Raw genomic sequence first — 19,996 nt, 5'->3', positions numbered from 1 at the left:
GTGTGGTGTGAGCTCTCCTGTTTGTTGTGGTGGAGTCTTGACTGCTGTTGGCCTGTTTCTGGGTGGGGTTGACCCTCAGGCTGGCTGTCTAGGAGGATGGACCCCAGCCACAGTGTCTTGAGTGGCTGGGTGGGGCTGAACAAAATGGGATTTGCCCCAGCAGGGTCAGGTGCCTGCTGAGATTTCTGTTTGGGTGTACCGCTTGTGGCGCAAATTGGGTTGTGCTCTGATGTGGTGTTAAACCTGCCATTTGGTGTTTTGGTCCTGGGGCCTCTTGGGAGGTACTTTGGTGCATGTTAATGTCAGATGACTGGCTATGGGCTGCCATTTTGGAGCTACAAAGTGATCCACACTTTGTAGCAGCCTGTGCTAGGCCTCATTACACATGAGAGGGGCCAAACTGCATACCAGGGCTGGCTTCTGCTACACTGAGCCTTGTTCAGGTCAGCAAAAGGCTCAAGGCACCCAGAGATCTGCCTCTGCATGCTGGCTGCCTATTAGGCTCAGTCACTGAAAGAGCCTCTGGCAGTATCTGAGTTGCATGAGGTAATTTTTAAGTGAGTTACCAGATAGAGGGCAGTGGTATTGACCAGTTTGATACAGATTTAAACTAGATGCCAGTGCTAGGGTGAGGTTACTCTGCAGAAGTTTCAGTGTACAGCAAGGCTAGCCACCACCCGCCTGGGTCCTGCGCACCAGCCTTTGTGGCAGTGTAGGGTCTCAGGTTGTTGTCAGGGTGAGACTAGCAGAGTTCATCAGGCTAAAACAGACCCAAGATTTGGCTGCGTGGACTGGGGACCCTGCACAGGAATGGTAGTGCTGGTTGGGTATGCAAAGGAAAAATGGTCCTAGCCCTAGAACCATACAACTTAGTTCCTCTCTCTGTGTCCCTGCCTCCTCCTGAGTGTGCTGAGACCTCCTCATGGCCTTCCAAGAAAGTCTGCACTGCAGGCCTTGGCTGGCTGCAGCCTGCTGACTACTCGACATGGTGCATCCTTGGCAGAGCAGGCCCACAGGTATTTGGGATGGAGGAGCTTGTATATTCTCCCAGGCTGATGGCATATGGAAGGGAGTGCTTGACCCAGGAAAGATGGAGTCTGTGGGCGGTTTGGGAGAGTCATTTAGCACAGGGACTTTGGCGGCTATTTGTTCCATCATCTTTCCAAAGCCACACAACCCGGTCTCTCCCTGAATGTCTCGTTTGCTCTGAGTTGCTTTCCCTATCCTGGAGCCCAAAGCAAGTGGCCGTGAATGAGATTTCGTGTGTTGATCCTTTAAGAAGGCACCTGGGTTTCTAGCAGATTCCCATTTTTCCATGGCTGACGGAATCCCTGCTGATTTTCATAGCCAGTTATTCTGTGGGCTCCTCTTCCCTCTCTGGTACTCTGTGCTGTGGGAGCCTGGCTTGGGGTTGAGGCTCCTTGCTCCTTAGTGTGGACCTTTGCAGTTCAGATATTCCTCTGGATTCTTATTCTCCGTACATGGGATCAGGGCCAGCCCCTTTCACATTTCCACCCTTCCTACAAGTCTCGATGTGGCTTCTTTTGTAAATCCTTGCTTATAAGACTTCTGTTAAGCTAATCTTCTGTTGGCTATTCAGTTTGATTGTTTTATAATTTAGTTGTAAATTCGGTTTGGTCCCAGGAGGTGGTGGGTGTAATGTCTACCTACTTAAGTTTTTAATTTTAGTCAAATCCAACTTACCATTTTTTAAAATGGATTGTTTTTTTTTCTTTTATCCTCACCCAAGGATATATATTTATTGATTTTAGAGAGAGAGGGGAAGGAGAGAGAGAGAAAGAGAGAAACATCAGTGTGAGAGAAAGACAGTTGCCTCCTGTAGGCACCCTGACCAGGTATTGAACCCACCACCTAGGTATGCCCTGACAGGGGATCGAACCTGCAGCCTTTTGGTGTGTGGGATGATGCTCCAACCAACTGAGCTACTCGGCCAGGGCTGTATTGTGTTTTGGTAGTATAACAAAATTATCTCTAAACCCAGTGTCACCTAGATTTTCTCCTGTGTTATTCTCTAGGAGTTTTATGGATTTATGCTTTACATTTACATGTGCTCCATTTTGATTTAATTTGTGTGAAGAATATGAGGTCTGAGTCTAAATTAATTTTTTTTGCATGTGGATGTATATTTGTTCTAGTGCCATTTGTTGAAAAAGTGTTTCAACAAATTTAGTACTAGTATTTTTAATGTTTTTCTTTACTTCTTTGACAAAGAGCAATTAATTATATTTATGTTCTGTTGATCTGTTTGGCTGTTCTTTTGCCAGCACCACCTTGTCTTGGTTACTGTAGCTTTATAATAAGTCCTGAAGTAGGGTAATGTCAGTCTTTGTCTTTTTTTTGCCTTTCAACATTGTGTTGGCTATTCTGGGTCTTGCTTTTGCGTATCTTCTTGAGAGCTAGTTTGTCAATGTCCACAAAATAACTCTCGGGGATTTTTATGGGGATTGTGCTAAATCTGTAGATCAAAATTGGGTATAACTGATATCTTGACAACATTGGGTCTTAGCCATGTACATGGAATGTCTCTCCATTTATATAGATCTTTTAAAATTTCTTTCCTCAGTTTTGTAGTTTTCCTTATATGAATTTTGTACATGTTTTATGAGACTTATTTCTAAGTGTTTTTTTTGGGGGGGAGTGCTAATAATATAAATGTTTTTAATTTCCAGTTCTATTTTTCATTACTGGTATATAAGAAAACAATTGACTTTTGTATATTAATTTTGCATTCTGCAACTTAACTATAATCATTTTTTGTTCCAGGAGTTTCTTGTTAATTATTTGGGATTTTCTCCAAAAACAATCATATCATCTGTGAACAAAAACAGGTTTTTTTCCCTTTTCATTTTATGTACTTTTTCTTTTCTTATCTTAATGTATTAGGTAGGACTTCCAGTATGATATTGAATAGGAGTAGTGACAGCAGACATTCTTGCCTTGTCCCTGATCTTGGTGGGGAAACCATCTAGTTTCTCTTGGTACCGTGTGATAACCTTAATAGATTATCCTAGTCAGTAGTATAAAAGATGCAGAGTAATGCTCCTATCAGGTCAGAGGAGGACTCTTCTCTACCCCTAGCCCCCTCCCCTCACCTAGACTTGTGATAAAGATAGGATTAAATTGATGGTAATAAAATATTTTTATATGATGGGATTCAGGCAGTTTTTCATATAATACCTTATGTTTAGCAACTATGTACATGACTTTCTTGTGAACTCCTTTAGGGCAAAGACTATATGTATAGCTGAATATAGTATTGCAGCCCTTGTACTGTCCAAGATGTACTACAGTAGGCATAACTATTTGTTGAATGAAAAACTTAATTGTAGACTCTCACTGTGAACCTCCATTTTATTAGAAAAGGGAGATAACCAATGATATCAGTCCTCTATTCACAGATTTCTTTGATATTCCCTTAAGGAAAGTTCACAGTTTTGATGCAGGAACTGATATTGAGGGCTGAACACTGTGCTAGGTATTCTACATTTGTGATCTCATTTGTCATCAAAATGATTGTGTTGTGTTAGTAGTAGTAGTATCTCCAATTTACAGATGCAAAAACTGGTAACATGTGGATATAAGTAACTTACTAGCTGTGTGCCTTAGTATAATAGGTGTATGATTCCATACCCTAAGCTCTTTAAATCACACACTACGGAAAAGTTATCATACCCAGTGGTATAGGATGAATGTCATGTGTATAGTACAGAGATGTGCTTGGTGAATGCAGACAAGAATGGTTTGGCCTCAGACTAGAGTGTTCACAAAATTTTTGGAAAGCTTAACCTTGTCAGATAGAAAGGAAGGAAAGAATGAAAGGATGGGAAAAGGGGGGACATTTTGAGAGATTAGGGAGATCAATCAGTGTAGAAAAGACTGAGGGCCAAAATGGAAAGTACTTTGTGATTTGACAGTATAACATAAAACTATAATAGAAATTCATGCTGTAGTAATGTCAGTAGAACAAATTTTGTCTTAATTTTAAACAAAAACTCTTCCATTTTCCTATTAAACTGATTTCGACTGGGCTTGTTATTAGGTGTTGAGTATGAGAGTAATCACTGAACCATTACATAACTCCCACATTATCAGTTGTCTCCTGGGTTAGAGCAATCAGTGCACCAAGTGCAGAGGGCGTGAAAGTCCAGGGGAAAATGGAAGATCAAAGGAAACCTAATAAAAGGATTTTTTTAATCAAGTGTATTTTATTTATCTCTTCTCCAAATCTCAGTTGGTTAAGTACCCCACAAACAGCCATTAATTTTTAAAAGGTGTGGAATTGCAGAGGGCTGTAGGAGGTACAACTACTTTCAGAGAACTTGGTGTTTAGTTGGGAACACAAGAGTGAAATAATTAGAAGCCACTTAGCAGTATCAGCATCAAATAGTGCAATATACATTATTAATACTGTGGTATCCTTTTTCTTAAATAATGTTCTTGTGTTCTAATCTTTTTGCTATTCCCGTGATTTTAATTTCTAAATACTTTTACATCTCTCTTTAGACCACATTACCCTTCTAAGCTACAGGTTCATCAAAATGCTTTTTTAAAAAATGATTTTTAGAGAGAGAGGGGAAGGGTGGCGGAGCATGAAAGAGTAACATCGATTTATTGTTCCACTTATTTATACAGTCATTGGTTGATTCCTGTATGTGCCTTGAGGATTGAACCTCTAACCTTGGAGTATTGGGATGATGATCTGACCAAGTGAGCTACTCAGCCAGGGTCTCAAAAATGCCTTTTGGATACCTCCTTTTAGACGACACCAACAGTACTCTCAGCTTCAACGTTTCTAAAACTTCCCCAGTCTTTTTTTAATTTTTTTTTAAATTCAGTAGATGACATCATTATCACCCAGAAAATCACTCATGCTTTTCTTTCTGTCGTTTCTTAACCTCATGTTTAGTCGATACTGTTACTTAATTATGTTTCAGATCCATCCACTCTGCTGCCATCGTGATTTAGACTGTAGTCTTCTTTTAAATTACTGCAGAGGCCTCTAAATTAGTCTTCCTGTGCCCTCTTCATCTCCAAACTATTCACAAAAGCATAGATTGTTTAAAATCCTTTTTTCCTTGAGATAATGTCCAGTTTCCTTACTGTGGCTTACTTAACTGTTCTGCTTGATTTGGTCCTGCCTCCTTCGTCAGCTTTAACTTGCTTCCCCCTATTCTAAACCAGGCTTACTGAACTTCATATGCATTGTGCTCTTTTGCATCTGAGCCTTATTGCATGCTGTTCCCTTTTTCCAGAAGGGGAATATGAAGAAGTGACCCTGTGGTGATTAAAAGCACATGATCTCTGGAGCCAGACTTCTTAGATCCAGGTGAACCCTGGATCTGTTACTTAACTAGCAAGGTGATCTAGAGTGAGTTACTGAACCTCTCTGCTTTCAGTGGTCTCATCTGTACAGGGGGGATGGTAAAAGTACCTGCTTCGCAGCATGTTATAAGGATTAAAAGAGCTAATGTAGTTAAGGCTCTTAGAATGGTGCCTGCTTCATACTAAGTATCATATAAACGTAGCTATTATTATAACACTTACTATGTGTTCTGATACTGGATAGTATTAATTTTTATGTTTTAAAGATAATTCAGTGATAAAAGAGAAATACTGTTTTTCTTTGTAAGCTCTGAACTTACTGGCTCGTTATTGGTGTTTTTTCTTGGGTGGGCAGCAGCTTTATTGTCTTAAATTCTTCTTTTTCAGCTTTCTAGTGACTAGAATTTGATTTTAGGTTGGCATTCCTATGAAATGGGTCATTTAACAACATTAGGTTTACCTGAATTTTTATACAGACTAATTCAGGTCAACCTGTATGGAAATTTCTAAAAATTTTTAATAGCTAATAGCTGACTTTTTACTTTATGATTTATGTGTCATGTTGAGTAAAGTTTAAAATAAAACCTTTTAAAGGAATTCACTTTTTTTCTTTCAAGTTTATTTCAGAAATTGTAGGTTATAATGGTTTAAATGGTGTAGGTTCTTGGTAAGGTTACTTAACTATAGTATTAGGAAATGGATTTTCTGGAAGGAAAAACCCTGTTTTTCTATTCAAAACTCCACTTATACCAGACACTTCACAGAGCATGTCTGATACCAGATACGTGGATTTTCTCCCCGTACTGACCAATTCCTGACACTAGCTGGGTATCCTAGAGTTTAATTCAGTTTTGATACTAGCTGCCTGGAGCTGATACCAACTCTGCAGGTTAAGAGCTAGTTCACAAGATTGCCGTCTAACTCCACTTCAGATGCCAGTTACAAGGGCCCCCAGGTTAGTCACTCCCAACTTCTGTCCAACTTGGCTTCAAATCAGAGGTTCCCATGAGCCCTTCCTCAGATTCAATCATTTGTTAAAATGGCTCACAGAACTCTCAGAAAAACAGTTTACTTACTAGATTCAGATTTATCACAAAGGCTATGTGAAGAATACAAATGAACAGCCAGATGAATATATACATCTGTATCCGGAAGGGTCTGAGCACAGGAGTTTCTATCTGTCTGGAGTTTTAGGGTGTGCCACTCTCTCGACAAGTGGATGTGTTCTGGTTCACTAACCTAGAAGCTCTCTGAACTCTGTACATTAGGAATTTTTATGATGGTTTCGTTAAGTGGTCATGGTTGAATGACTTGTGACCATTGGTAATTAATTCATCCTCTAGTCCCCAACTCAGGGGTGGGAGTGGTGTGTGTGGGGATGGGGCTGAAAGTTCTAATCACCTGGTATGTTTCCCTGGCAACCTGTTCCCCCATCCAGTGGCTATCAAGAGACTTTCCAAAACTCAGATGTAGTTGAAAAGGGTTTATTATGAATAAAAGAGCTTCTTTCACTTATTCTTCTGGAGCTAATCCTGGAGCAAAACCAAATATGTTAAAAGATGTTCCTATGCTGTGAGCCAGGAACCCTGGAGAAAGATTGCAATATATATTTATTATGATATCGTAGTATCACAGTCCCTGTTTTTACAGTAGTTAAGATCAGCTATAGGAAAAAAGTACACAACTTAAATTTTATCAAAAGATTCCTCAGTGGTCTAGGTTTGGCAGAGCCTTCAGTAGTATGGTGAAAAACATGTATTTAAATTGTAAGTGTTGATATTGACATCTTGACTATTTAAAAAAAATTTAAATTATTTTTTATTGGTTATGCTAATGCAGTTGTCTCAAATTTTCCCCCTTTGCCACCTCCACTTAGCACCCCCAACTCCTTCAGGCCATCAGCATACCATTGTTCATGTCCATGGATCATGTGTATAAGTTCTTTAACTACTCCATTTCCTGTACTGTACTTTGCATCCCTATGGCTATTCTGTAACTACCTATTTGTACTTAATATCCTTACCTATTCACCCATTCCCCTATCCGCCCCTCCTGTTTGGCAACTGTCAAAATGCTCTCCATATCCGTTATTCTGTCTCTGTTCTTTTTTACTTTGTTTTTTCGATTCAATTGTTGATAGATATGTATTTATTGACATTTTAATGTTCATAGTTTTGATCTTCATTTTCTTAAATCCCTTTAACATTTCATATAATAATGACTTGGTGATGATGAACTCCTTTAGCTTTTTCTTGTCTGGGAAGTGCTTTATCTACCCTTCAGTTCTAAATGATATCTTTTGCTGGGTAGAGTCATCTTGGCTGTAGCTCCCTCCTTTTCATGACTTTGAATATTTTTTGCCAATCCCTTCTAGCCTGCAAAGTTTCTTTTGAGAAATCAACTAACTGTTTTTGGGGACACCCCTATAGGTAACTAACTGCTTTTCTTATCCTGCATTTAAGATTCTCTCTTTATCTTTAACCTTTGGCATTTTAATTATGGTGTGTGTTGATACGGGCCTCTTTATATGCATCTTGTTTGGGACTCTCTGTGCTTCCAGGACCTGCACGTCTATTTCTTTCACCAAATTAGGGAATGTTCCTTTCATGATTTTTTCAAATGGATTTCCAATGTCTTCCTCTTTCTCTTGTCCTTCTGGCACCCCATGATGCAAATGGACATCTTGAAGTTGTCCCAGAAGCTGCTTACACTATCTTTGTTTTTTTGGATTCTTTTTTCTTCTTGTTGTTTTGATTGGTTGTTTTTTGCTTCCTTATGTTCCGAATCATTGATTTGATCTCAGCTTCATCCACTCTACTATTGTTTCCCTGTAAATTGTTATTTATTTCAAGTAGTGTATCCTTTGTTTCTGACTGAATCTTTTTTATGCTATTGAGGTCCTCACTAAGTTCCTTAGCGTCCTTATAAACTGTGTTCTGACTTCTGCATCTTATAGATTGCTTCTCTCCGTTTTGTTTAGTTGTTTCTGGAGTTTTGATCTGTTCTTTCATTTGGGCCAAGTTTCTTTGTCTCCTTGTTTTGGCAACCCCCCTGTGTTTGTTTCTATGTTCTAGGTAGAGTTGCTATGACTCCCTACCTTGGTGACATGGCCTAATGCAGTAGGTGTCCTGTAGGGTCCAGTGGCACAGCCTCCCCTATCACCCAAGCTGGGTACTTGAGGTGTGCCCTCTCTGTGGGTTGAGTACATCCTCCTCTTGTAGTTGAGCCTTACTTGCTGTTGGCAGGTCAGTGGGAGGGATTTACCCAGGCCAGTCAATTGCAAGGACTGGTTGTGACCACCGACCACCAACTTCTGCCCTCTGTGGAGGATCAGCTGTGCAGGGGCAAGGTTGTGGTGCTCCAACGTGGTCTGTAGCTGTCCACTGGGTGCGTTGGCCCTGGGGTTTCCCTGGTGGTGCAGGCCAAGGCCAGCCCCCACCTGTGTTCTGCCTGGGGCCACCCTGCGTGAACTATAAAGCAGTTTGAGACATTTGCTACTCATTTTGGGCTTGGAGAGTCCCAGGCAAAGTCAAACTGTGAATCTAGGCTGGCCGCTACTAGTGCCAGTCCTGGGACAACTTAGGAGGTACAGCTGCTGGGGACTTTCTGAGGTTGGCTGTTGCTTGTTTGATAGGATTTAGGATGTTGTGAAGCATGAGCCAAGAACAGCCATTCATATGGAAAAGTCACAGTTAACAGTTTGGGTGAGCTCATAAGCTGGGTGGGATGGAGTCTCAGGGTATCTCCAGGGTGGGGCAAACAGTGTTAGCCAGGTTGATGGAGTCTCATATGTGGCGCCCACCTGAAGGCTCTGTGGCTCTGTGTGGGGAGACCTCAGAAAGGGACAATGGCTTCTGCCTGCCTTTGTGTGTGAGAGAAAACTGCCCCTAGCTCTCACCTTAATGCCAGACACTTCAGTTCTCTGTATGCCACTGCTGCCTTTTAAGCTGCTAACCAGGTGCTGGAGCTCAGAGAGAGTGAATCTGAGTAAGTCCTTCTGGGGGTTGTTTAAGGGGATCTGCTTCAAACTCCAGCTGTTTCTTCCACTGACTCAATTCCTGCTGGTTTTTGCAAGTAGAAGTTGTGGGGATTTATCTAAAATATCCATCCCAAATTTTTATCCACCACACGTGGGTATGGGACCAGCCTGTCTCCATGTCTCCACCCCTACTACCACCCTGGATGGATGTGGTTTCTTTAATTTTGTTGTTGTCAGATTTCATTCAACTCGATTTCTGACAGTTCTGAGTGATGGTTCTACATTTTAATTGTAGTTTTGATGTGGTTGTGCAAGGAGGTGAGCTGTGTTTACCTATGCCACCATGTTTAGTGGAAGAGCTGACATCTTGACTATTAATGTCTCTTGAATACTTGTTTTCATTGATACTTACGATTTGAGATGATTTTATCAAGACTGGAATCTGATAATGTACTTATAGGAGTAGGCTGTTGATCTACTTCAATCTAATCCAACCATGTTAGATTTGAGAATGACAAAATATTTATATTTTCCTCTCTCCCGCCCAGAGAAGATAGTTGCTTTCCAGTGAATTTTTTTTTTTTAAATCCTCACCAGAGGACATGCTTATTGATTTTAGAAGAAGGGGAAGGGAGGGAGGGAGGGAGGGAGAGAGAGGGAAAGAAACATCGATGTGAGAAAGAGAAACTTTGATCGGTTGCCTTCTGTATGTGCCCCAACTGGAAATGAACCCACAACCTAGGTATGTGTCCAGACCAGGAATTGAACCTGCGATCTTTCAGTTTACAGGATGATGCTCCAACCAACTGAGCCACACCTTCCAGGACTGGTGAATTTTTAGATATGATTACTTTTCCAATATAACTATTATATTGTATTGCCACTTTAATTTTCCAGGGTATTTTATTTTATTATTATTTTTTACTTAACAAAAATTTTTTATTGTATATTTTTCCATTACCATTTATCCCTCCTTCACTCACCTTCTTCCACCTTCCACCCACCCCGCTCCCTCCACAATCACCACATTGTTGTCTGTATCCATGAGTTCTTTTCTTTATTTTTTCTCAATCCCTCTAGAACATTTTATTTTTTCTTTAATATATATATATATTTTAAAAGAATGTTTCTCCAGATTTTCTGTTAAGCTGAAATATTTTTAAGTTGATTAAGACTAATAAACAAGTTTATTTCAATGCAAGAAATGTTTAGTTTCTACTATTTGCAAGGTACTTTGTTAGCTCCCAAAGAATATACAGAAATGAATAGGATGGTCAGTCTCCTTCCTCATTGGGGGTGAGGGAAAAACATGAGTCAATTATAAGTAATTGTAATGACAAAATAGAGTAGGTACAGTCCCTGAAAGAATTTTGAACGAAGTGGTTGGTCTAATAGTGATGCACTTGCAAAACATCAACAGCTCTCAAATATGATCAACTCTTATTCATCCTCTTCTGTGTGTCTTGCTTCTACACTTTTGCTCAATTGCTTTTAATACTTTTCGACTTCTGTATACAAGTTCTTTATTTTTTTATTTCTTTAACTGCTGCTTATTAGTTACTTTCCTTCTCAAAAAAACTTTTTTTTAATTAAGAAAGGTTTTGTAAAAGCAAGAAAGTTTGAACTCTAGAATAATGAATACCCACATACCCACTGCCTAGATTTAACTATTACCATTTTTTCCATATTGCTTTATCTTTCACTCTGTATGTATATAAAAACATGTTTTTTATTGTCTTTGAACCATTTGAAATTAAGTTGACAGTGTTACGACACAGCACCCCAAAATACTTGAACCTATGTCTCCTAAGAATAAGGGTATTCTCTTTTATAACCATAATACCATTATCTTACATTAAAGACAAGTAATATAAATTAAGAAATAAAATTAACCATGATAAAATAATGCCATGTAATAGCTGGTCTATATTCAAAATTTCCTGTGTCCTACAAATAAACTTTTCTGGCTGTTTTTATTTGAACCTCAACTAGTCAAGGTTTTCATGCATAGTATTGTTTTTTTAAGACCAAAATATATTCAGTGTGACATTTTATTATATTTCTTAGCTGTGGTTCTTTCCTTTCCTTTACACCAGTTTGTTATGAAATTTGCCTTTCATTTATACATTATAATTTAATTGTTCATAAAGCCTAAACTGTAGGTTACAAATGCATGTGGGGTTTGCCAATAAACTGACATGCCCTGGCTGGGTGGCTCAGTTGGGTAGTGTCCTGTACACCAAAATATGGTGGGTTCGATTCCTGGTCACATTGATGTTTCCTTTTCTCTTTTTCTCAAGCAATCAATAAACATATCCCTGGGTAAGAATTAAAAAAAAATAAAATAAAATGACCTATTTTAACACAATTTGTTTTGTACAGTAAAAACTATTCTACTTATTTTGCCTTTAAAGTTACCTTGTTTAAGAAATTTTCTACACGTTAAGTAAAAAACACTGTCAACTAGTATATCAATACTTCCAACATTGAGTTAATTGGGTATTACCTATATTGAACTTTTTGCAACTCCTCACCTTAAAAATTCAAAATTGCTACTCAAACCCATGTTCTAACATCTGTACTTTGGAAATGCTTTTTTTTTTTTTTTTTTTAATGATGGTGACAACCATCATAAATGATAGAATGTTATCAAACATGGTATAAAAATACAGCTGCATAAATATGATTTCATATGTAGATTCCTGCCTTTCCTGTCAAAAATCAAAAAGAACATGTAGGTAACTGGAACATATAGAAAGACTCTGAAAAATATTATTTGGAACTAGGGCTTATCACTGACCATGATAAATTTAGTCAAACACCCATTAAGTGGAAATCATTTTTTTTATTTATATGCTTGCATGCTCTCCTTCTCTCTCTCCCTCCCTCCCTCCCCCTCCCTCTCTCCCTCCCTCCCTCCCTCCCTCCCTCCATCCATACTGTCACAAGGAGTAACATTTTCTTCTTTTCCATGGCTGAGTAGTATTCCATTGTGTAAATGTGCTGTAGTTGTTTTATGCCTGAAGTCTTAAAGCATTACTGTGGATATACTTGTTATAATTAAAACCATCTCTGAGCAATTAGAATTTGACATAATAGGAGTTTCTGAATTTTTGCCATTTCAGAGCCTTTATAATAGTAAATGTTTACCTGACTTGAAATTCTAAATGACAGGTATAGTATAAAATGAAGACATTTTTCAGAGTAAGAGATATATTAATTGATAAATTGTTTTTTAAGTAAAGTTACTAAATAAAGGCAGTCTTACTAAAGAATGAAGGCAGAAAGGTGAACTTGTTAGTTTCCTGTGTTGCAAGGGAATTCTGAATTGGAATAAAGGAGACTTACTGTATTTTGGTAATGTTTAGAGAATGAATACATGAAATATTTGATAGATGAAAGCATAAAGAAGGTTCTAGTATTATTTGACATTATTTATTGATAAGGGGAGTAAAATATAACAGTCCCTTCTGTTACAAGATTTTCAATATTTCAGAATGATTTCAAAGGACTATTGTTCTTTAAACAAAAAAATTCCTGATAATTAAAAGTGTTATGGCATTGAACTGTGTATGAATGAAGTGATATAATGTCTGGGTTTTATTTCAAAATAAGAAAAGGGGGAGGCAGTGGAAATAAGACTAGCCATGTGTTCATAATTGTTGAAGCTGTGTCATAGTTAAAATATTACTGTCATTTGTTTTTTTATTCATTTTTGGAAAGCTTCATGATAAAAAAATTTTTACAACTTTATGGTATTACATAGTAAAGGGAAGTTCCCAAATAAGGAATCATTACTACTAGGCTGTCTGAATATTGAGTTCATGATATTGGCTAATGATACCAATGTAAAAAAAAAATGATCTTTTTAAATTTTTGTTTTTCTAAATTTTTACTCCATGTTTTTCTTATTTTTCTGTATGATATGGAAGTCTTTTAATCAGCTAAGCCAAATCATCACATAGTAAAGGAAAGGGTTATAACATTAATTTGTGCCAGCATTCTCCTTAAAGAAAAAAGTTGTTGAGAAGACTCAGGTGTCATATTATCTGGAGAATGCCTTATTGGTAACACATAGTTATAAAAACTAGTAATACTGTACCATCTTGGATACTGTTATTCTGATGATTTCAGTAGTTGAATTTTATTCTTAAGGTTTTGAAAAGAAAACCTGAAATACCAATTTATAGAATTATTTGTTTTTTTAGGAGATGTAGGAGAGAAGTGCTCAGAAATAGTTGTGTCTTTCCTTCCCTCTCCTTCTGTCTCTTTTCTTTCTTGCCTCAAGTCTTTTCCTGGGTACCAAAAAAGTCATATATGTGTACTTCCTCTAATATCACTTGTAGACTCAAGGCCTTTTAATCTAACCTACTAATATGATAGACCCTCAGTAAACATCTTTAGGAGATCTCCTTTTTGAACTTCTCAGATATTTTCATTTTTGGTTGGAGTTTCTTTCTATTTAGAAGAATCATTTATGAGTTGAAGAACCTTCTGCGATCTGACTCAACTCTTGCTCTCAATGGTAATCATTCTCCCCATCAACCAAGCTAAGATCCTCGGACTTATCCTGATTCAGTCTTCTTCTTCTTTTTTAAGATTTTATTTATTTATTTATTTTTAGAGAGGGGAAGAGTGGGAGAGAAACATCAATGTGTGGTTGCCACTCACGTGCCCCCTACTGGGGACCTGGCCCACAACCCAAGCATGTGCCCTAGACTGGGAATTGAACTGGCAACCCTTTGATTCAAAGGCTGGCACTCAACCACTGAGTCACACCAGCCAGGGCCTGATTCAGTCTTCTTAATGTTCCTTATTTATTCATTTGGTTCTGCCAATTCCTCCTTTAAAATGACTGTCACAAGTGTTCCTTCTTTTCTCCAGTCTTACTGTTAGCACTTTGTTATGGAGAATATTGAACTTGGAATTAGAAGATTCGTCTCAGCTCTACGTCTAGCTGCTGGCCTAGCTTCTTCATCTTTAAAAATGAGGAGGTTGTCACAGGTTTGTCTTAAACCTTTTTTTGGAGCTAACTTTCTATTTTACTAATCTAGGTTCTCACCTCACTCACACTTATAGTAACCTCCTAACTGTTTCCCACACTTCTAATCTCTGTTCTTCCTAGTAAGAGTAATCTTCATACATAACTTTTATTGCTGTTAGAATAAAATTTTATATTTTCTGGTCTTCATTTACTCACATCATCATTTCTCTTGTTCATGGATATCAAATTTGTCACTTCTGACTCAAATGTCATTTGAATCCATGTTTGTTCTCTTCTGCCACTGTTCTAATCTTTTCTTATCCAGACATTTAATGCAACCTAACAAATGTTTGCTCTGCCACCACAGTTATCTTTCTGAGCAAAGATCTGTTCATGTACCTTTTCTGTTCTAAAAACCTTTTGCTCCACACTGTTTACGTAAAAGTATACATTTCTTTGCAGAGCTCCCACAGTCCTTTCCCTTTACTTTTCTAATCTCAGTTCTTGTCCCTGCCATCATGCCTTTAGCTCCCAGCCATACTATATAGCAGCTGTTTTCCAATATGCCTTTAATTTTTCTCATGCTTCTGCCTGGATTTTTGTATCCTCCTCGTCCTTTCTCTGCCTGGGAAACTCTTCTTTTAAAGGCATTACTCATGTAGTTATCTTTCTTAAAGCTCTGAAAGATTAGTTTCATTCTTTCTGTGCCTGTTACGCATACCTTTTGGGCGCAGAGGGATTTAGACCAGTTATTTGTTTGTATTTCCCACTCACCCAGAACCTCTTCCCACCTAGATTTTGAACTCTGTGCTATCTGGGGTCATCTAATTTTTTCATCCTCAGAGTTTGGCAAAGTGTTGGGGTATATAATATTTATTCAGTAGTTGTTTGTTGTTTGATATAAATTATCAAGGTTCTGTTTTTCTTAGAAATGAAAATGGATTTTAACCCTGTTTGAAAACTAAAAATTTCCCCTCAGCTTTACTTGGACTTGAATTCCCTCATCTTTCTTTAAAAGATGCTTCTAAATTTTTGTGTGCCATAGGTCCTTGGGACCAAAGATGGCCCAGGGCTGATCTGAACACCTGTAGTATCATTGATAGGAGCCAGAAAGTGTTGGGTGTGTTCAGCTATGATTATGACAAATGGAGTTTTAGCTAGACCTTAACTGCTTGTGCATGCAGGCAGTGCATGGTGCTTCACCTTGCTAAAAGTGACAGGAGACTGGTCACCAAGTTTGTATATTATTGAAAAGTATAAGACTGTCTTTTTCATTCAACCAGCCCCTAATATGTCATTCAAGACATATCCCTCCTGAGCTTGTTTCTTTAGCTTGAGCAATTCGTCTCTGAATTCCATTTAAAAGCTACCACTGAGTCTGGTAGAAATTTTATTTTAAAGCAGTGATTTCTACAATTTGCACAACTATGTGCTTTTTATTTTTCTACTGTGTATAGAATTGCTTGCATCGAGAGTTTTTCAGAACATAGTGTCTCAGATGGAAAAAGTAATAGGATCACCATCTCTGCCAAATTTATTTTTCTATTTTGTTGTTACATAATGTTTGCTTTCTTTGTGATTGTTGAGAATGAAGCCTGCATGGTTTTGATAGACATTACTAGCATATAGGAGAAATGTCATTAAATTCAAAAAGTTCTATATTAAATATATCCATGTTTATAGTACAAATTTATTTTTAATTCTCCTAAATTTACTTAGTAAATTTCTTTGATTATTTTCAGTATGTAGTGCTCTAACCATACTATCTAATATGCACTAAAATTTAGAGAGCAGTTTCACTGAAGGCTTTGAAAATGCTTTGTCTGTTTTTATTATAGTAAAAAATAAACTACTTTTATTTAGAAATAAAATATTTTTAAGAAAGAATTAAGCTGCCTCTAAGAGCCAGACTATCATAGCAGCGTAGGCAAGGTTCACCTGATTTTCAGCTTTGTCATGTAAAAGAACAAATTATACCTATGTATTTAATATATGTGCCTGAAACATAAGTTGTTGGGATATGAATTGTCACTGCCATTTGGAAGAGCTTCTGGAGCAGGTCACTTACAGGGATCAAGAGCAATAAAGCTTCTCTGCACCATGCGCTAGTCTCTGAAATATTTGTGGGCCTTGTTGCACCTGACCAAAGACTGGCATTGACATAGTACCATGGTGAAAGTGAGTTTCATATGTCCCCAGGATTCTGCCACTCCTTCATATGGTGGTGAACCTCAGAGATGCCACATCACCCTCTGACAGTTAATATACAAGAGAAATGGTAATGCTCTATGTACTTGGATTCTCAATGTACAAGTTGCAAATGATTCTTAAGTTTGCAGATCTTGGAGTATTTTATTAATTTAACAGGTGGAAGTTATATTTAAACTTATTAAGTGAAATAATTACTAGGTTTGTTTCTAGATCCTATCTGTGTAATTCGGAATAAGAAGCCTATGCTTCAGTCTGTTCTGCTGAAGCCTTCAGATTCCTTTGACAGCCTAGATGTGAAATTCAAAAGTCATTAATGTGATGTGTTAATTTTGTACTTTTTGATTTATTACAAAAAAATCTTATAGTTTCCATAGCAATGATAATCTATCCAGATTGTGTAATATTCTTTACAGTATTAAAAATAAAACTGCAATTACATGAGCTTCTGGAGCACTTCATTTAGGGGAAGTGGGGATTGAAATATTTCTGTTTTAAAAAATTATGATTTCATATTAAAATTTTGTCAGAAAGCTTATATAATTTTATTTTAATAAGAAATTAAAAATTTCTATAATAGATGCCTGATAGTTAATTATTAAATTATGAAATATACATTGTAAGCATGTGTTAAGTTCTCAGGCACTAGTGCTCTCATACACGTATATATCTAAGGTGGGGGGGCATTTGGCTTTAGTTACATTCAGTCACCTGCTGCTTGTGCTTCTCAGTGGCTTCTGAGTAGTCTGAAAAAGTCTAGTTTTATGTTTGGAGGAGACAGGACAGAAAAAAAGGAAAAAATGATCACTTAAGCTTTCCATATTTTTGACTTTGCTCTTGAAAACGTGCCTAAGATATCACTTTGAAAACACTAAAGATTATTTTTTAGTAGGTGACAATTTTCAGAGTGTCAAATTACTTTGGTTTCTTTATTTTTTCCTTTAATCCTAATTTAGTAGATAATATTAGTACTAAAGCTAGTTAACACAACTTCCTACATCTTAATGCAATTGTTTTTCATTTGTTATATATTACCTCCACATACATCTAGATATATGTATATTTTTATATGGTATAATTTGCGTATTTTCTTAGTAGTAAATGGTAAAAATTTTCTGTTTTAATGAACGTCGTGATTATCATTTTATTAATTGATAACAGTCCATCCTGTTGCTATATCTGGTGTGTTTTTTGTTTATTAAAGTGGTGCTTAATTATCTTGAATACCATGTACTGGAAGGAAAATGGATATAATTTTCAAACTGATTGTGGGGGAAAGTAGCCATAACTCAATTTTATTTGCCCAAATCATTGATGTTTATGAAAATTTTTAAAAAAGCATTTAAAGTGATGTTGTAAAATGCATATTATGAATAACCTCTTAAACTGATTTATCTGCTCGTAAACACAGAATGGGGAGAAACAGGTAGGTGTGGCACCATTTAAGTATTACCATTTGACAAAAACATCATGACATGGCGATACGTTGCTGAGGCTCTAATATAAACAAAAGACAAAATTTGGAGGACATGAAACATATGCCTTAGGCTGAACAACCCTCAGTGTGAACCACATTTCTGACATTCAGCTGGGGCCTTGGTGTGATTGTTTCTGGTGTCGGCACCTTGAGGATACTGTGTGACCCTAGCTACACGTCTGATACTATTTTGTTATGGACTCTATCACCATTATTGAACTGTTGTCTTCACTTGGCTAAGTACCCCAGTAACTACTGAGGTTTCCCAGAAATCCTAACCCTAACCCCATTATTTGAAAAATTCACTGAAACTACTGAGTTTTTCTTTGAGTTCTGGAGAATGAGATGTTGGTGGCTAGAGTTTCTAAGTGTTTCCAAGACTTTTGGTTGAGTTTGTGGGTCTTTGAAATGTCCCCTATCCTAGGTGAGAACTAGGGTGTACCAGCAGGTCAACATACTTTTATAGCCCCTCCCTCCTACTAAATAGTTCTAATATTATGAAATTATTTAAATAAATATAGGAGTTTACATCTGGCATTTATTTTTGAAGTTAGTATTTATAACAATGCTTTCATAGACTCCAGATAGTGAAGATAGGAGTAGAATTATCTTGCAGTATGCTGGAGTTTATATTTATGCTTGTTTACTTTTTGAAATTAGTACCTTGTTTTGCTTCAATTTTGATTTTTATGTTTTGGCTCTATTGGTATTTTCATTGTGACATGAATTTCTTTTGGTATTTCATACTTCTGTAGCGGAAATATCAGAAATTGTAAGCAGTGCATGCATTCAAGAGTGTTTACATATCACTGAGCGAATAGTGCATTTTCATTATTTTTGTAATTATAATTTTGAATCTGAAAATAATATGTAGAAAAAATAATTTTTTTTGTTTGTATGCAGAAAAGATGAAAAGGAATATGCATTGAAGCAAATTGAAGGCACAGGAATATCCATGTCAGCTTGTAGAGAGATTGCAGTAAGTGAATATAAACATATTATTTATTTTTTTATCGATATTGGATGATGATACTAATATAAAATAATTTCATTAATGTATACAGTGCATGGTTATTTCAGAATTGTTAATGATATTTCATATAAGATGAGTAAAGCTTCATAAACTTGATTACTTTGAAAATCATCTTTGAACATTTTCTTGATGATATTTAGGACTTACAATCTTAAGGATACTGAGCTAAGTGATGACTTAATTTAAATTGTGATCCAGTGTAATTAATAATTTAATGTCTTTTTTCTGTAAGTTTAGAACTGATTTATGTCTTTATTGAAAAAGGGATGATACCATTAGGTATGCATATTAAATATTTTTTCTGAAATACATATTTTAGTGCTAGATTTTACTAGTTGCTAGAAAAATAAGACCATCATAGGATAGAAAGAAAGATCATTTTTATGTTGCACTGAATATAAATTTTTCCTTAATTATATGTCTAACTTTATAAAAGAGATTTGTGGAAATAGATGTCTAATTTTCAGGTATTTTATCCTTTGTATAAAATGGACAAAATAAAAGTATGGTATTAAGATTTTTGTGAAAATCACTGAAGGTAAAAAAAAAGTTTTGTTTTTTCTCAGTAGAATTTTAACTGATCTTCTGTAGTAATTATTTTCTTAAAAAGTTTGACATAATTTTAAGAGACTAGAACTAAATTATGTATGAAATTGCCTTTGAAGCAAAATATCTTCTTTGGTATGATCCTGTGTTCTTAGAAACAAACCTAAGTTTACTTTTGTGATTGAAGACTCAACATAGATTTTCTTCCTCTTTACAAATGTGTTTTTTATTCTTGCATTGATAGCAATAGTTATTGTACTTTCCTCATGTGTATAACATATTTAGCTTTCTTGGCAAAATAAGTATATTCTTGTTGACTGTTATAATGAAAAATAAAATGTATAAATTGGGATGGGGTTTGGGGTTATTCTTATTTGAATCTGGGAGATGAATAGAGGGTCTGCGCACAGGGAGGAGGAACTATTC

General features: G+C 36.7%; 1 protein-coding gene across 2 annotated transcripts in view; it reads left to right on the top strand.

The window, feature by feature from the left end:
- Window positions 1–19,996, top strand: part of CDK19 (cyclin dependent kinase 19) — a 136,393-nt gene that overhangs the window by 38,768 nt on the left and 77,629 nt on the right. For both annotated transcript variants that reach the window (XM_054569831.1, XM_054569830.1), the window contains exon 2: window positions 18,895–18,970. In XM_054569831.1, the coding sequence (XP_054425806.1) occupies window positions 18,895–18,970 (76 nt within the window). The remainder of the gene's footprint in view (window positions 1–18,894; window positions 18,971–19,996) is intronic.

This window comes from Pteronotus mesoamericanus, unplaced genomic scaffold (genome assembly GCF_021234165.1).
Source record: "Pteronotus mesoamericanus isolate MK-2021 breed Mesoamerican mustached bat unplaced genomic scaffold, CSHL_Meso_final contig_20, whole genome shotgun sequence".
NCBI classification, from domain to species: domain Eukaryota; kingdom Metazoa; phylum Chordata; class Mammalia; order Chiroptera; family Mormoopidae; genus Pteronotus; species Pteronotus mesoamericanus.
The sequence above is the reverse complement of the archived record's forward strand: the minus strand, read 5'-3'. Positions and strand labels throughout refer to the sequence as shown.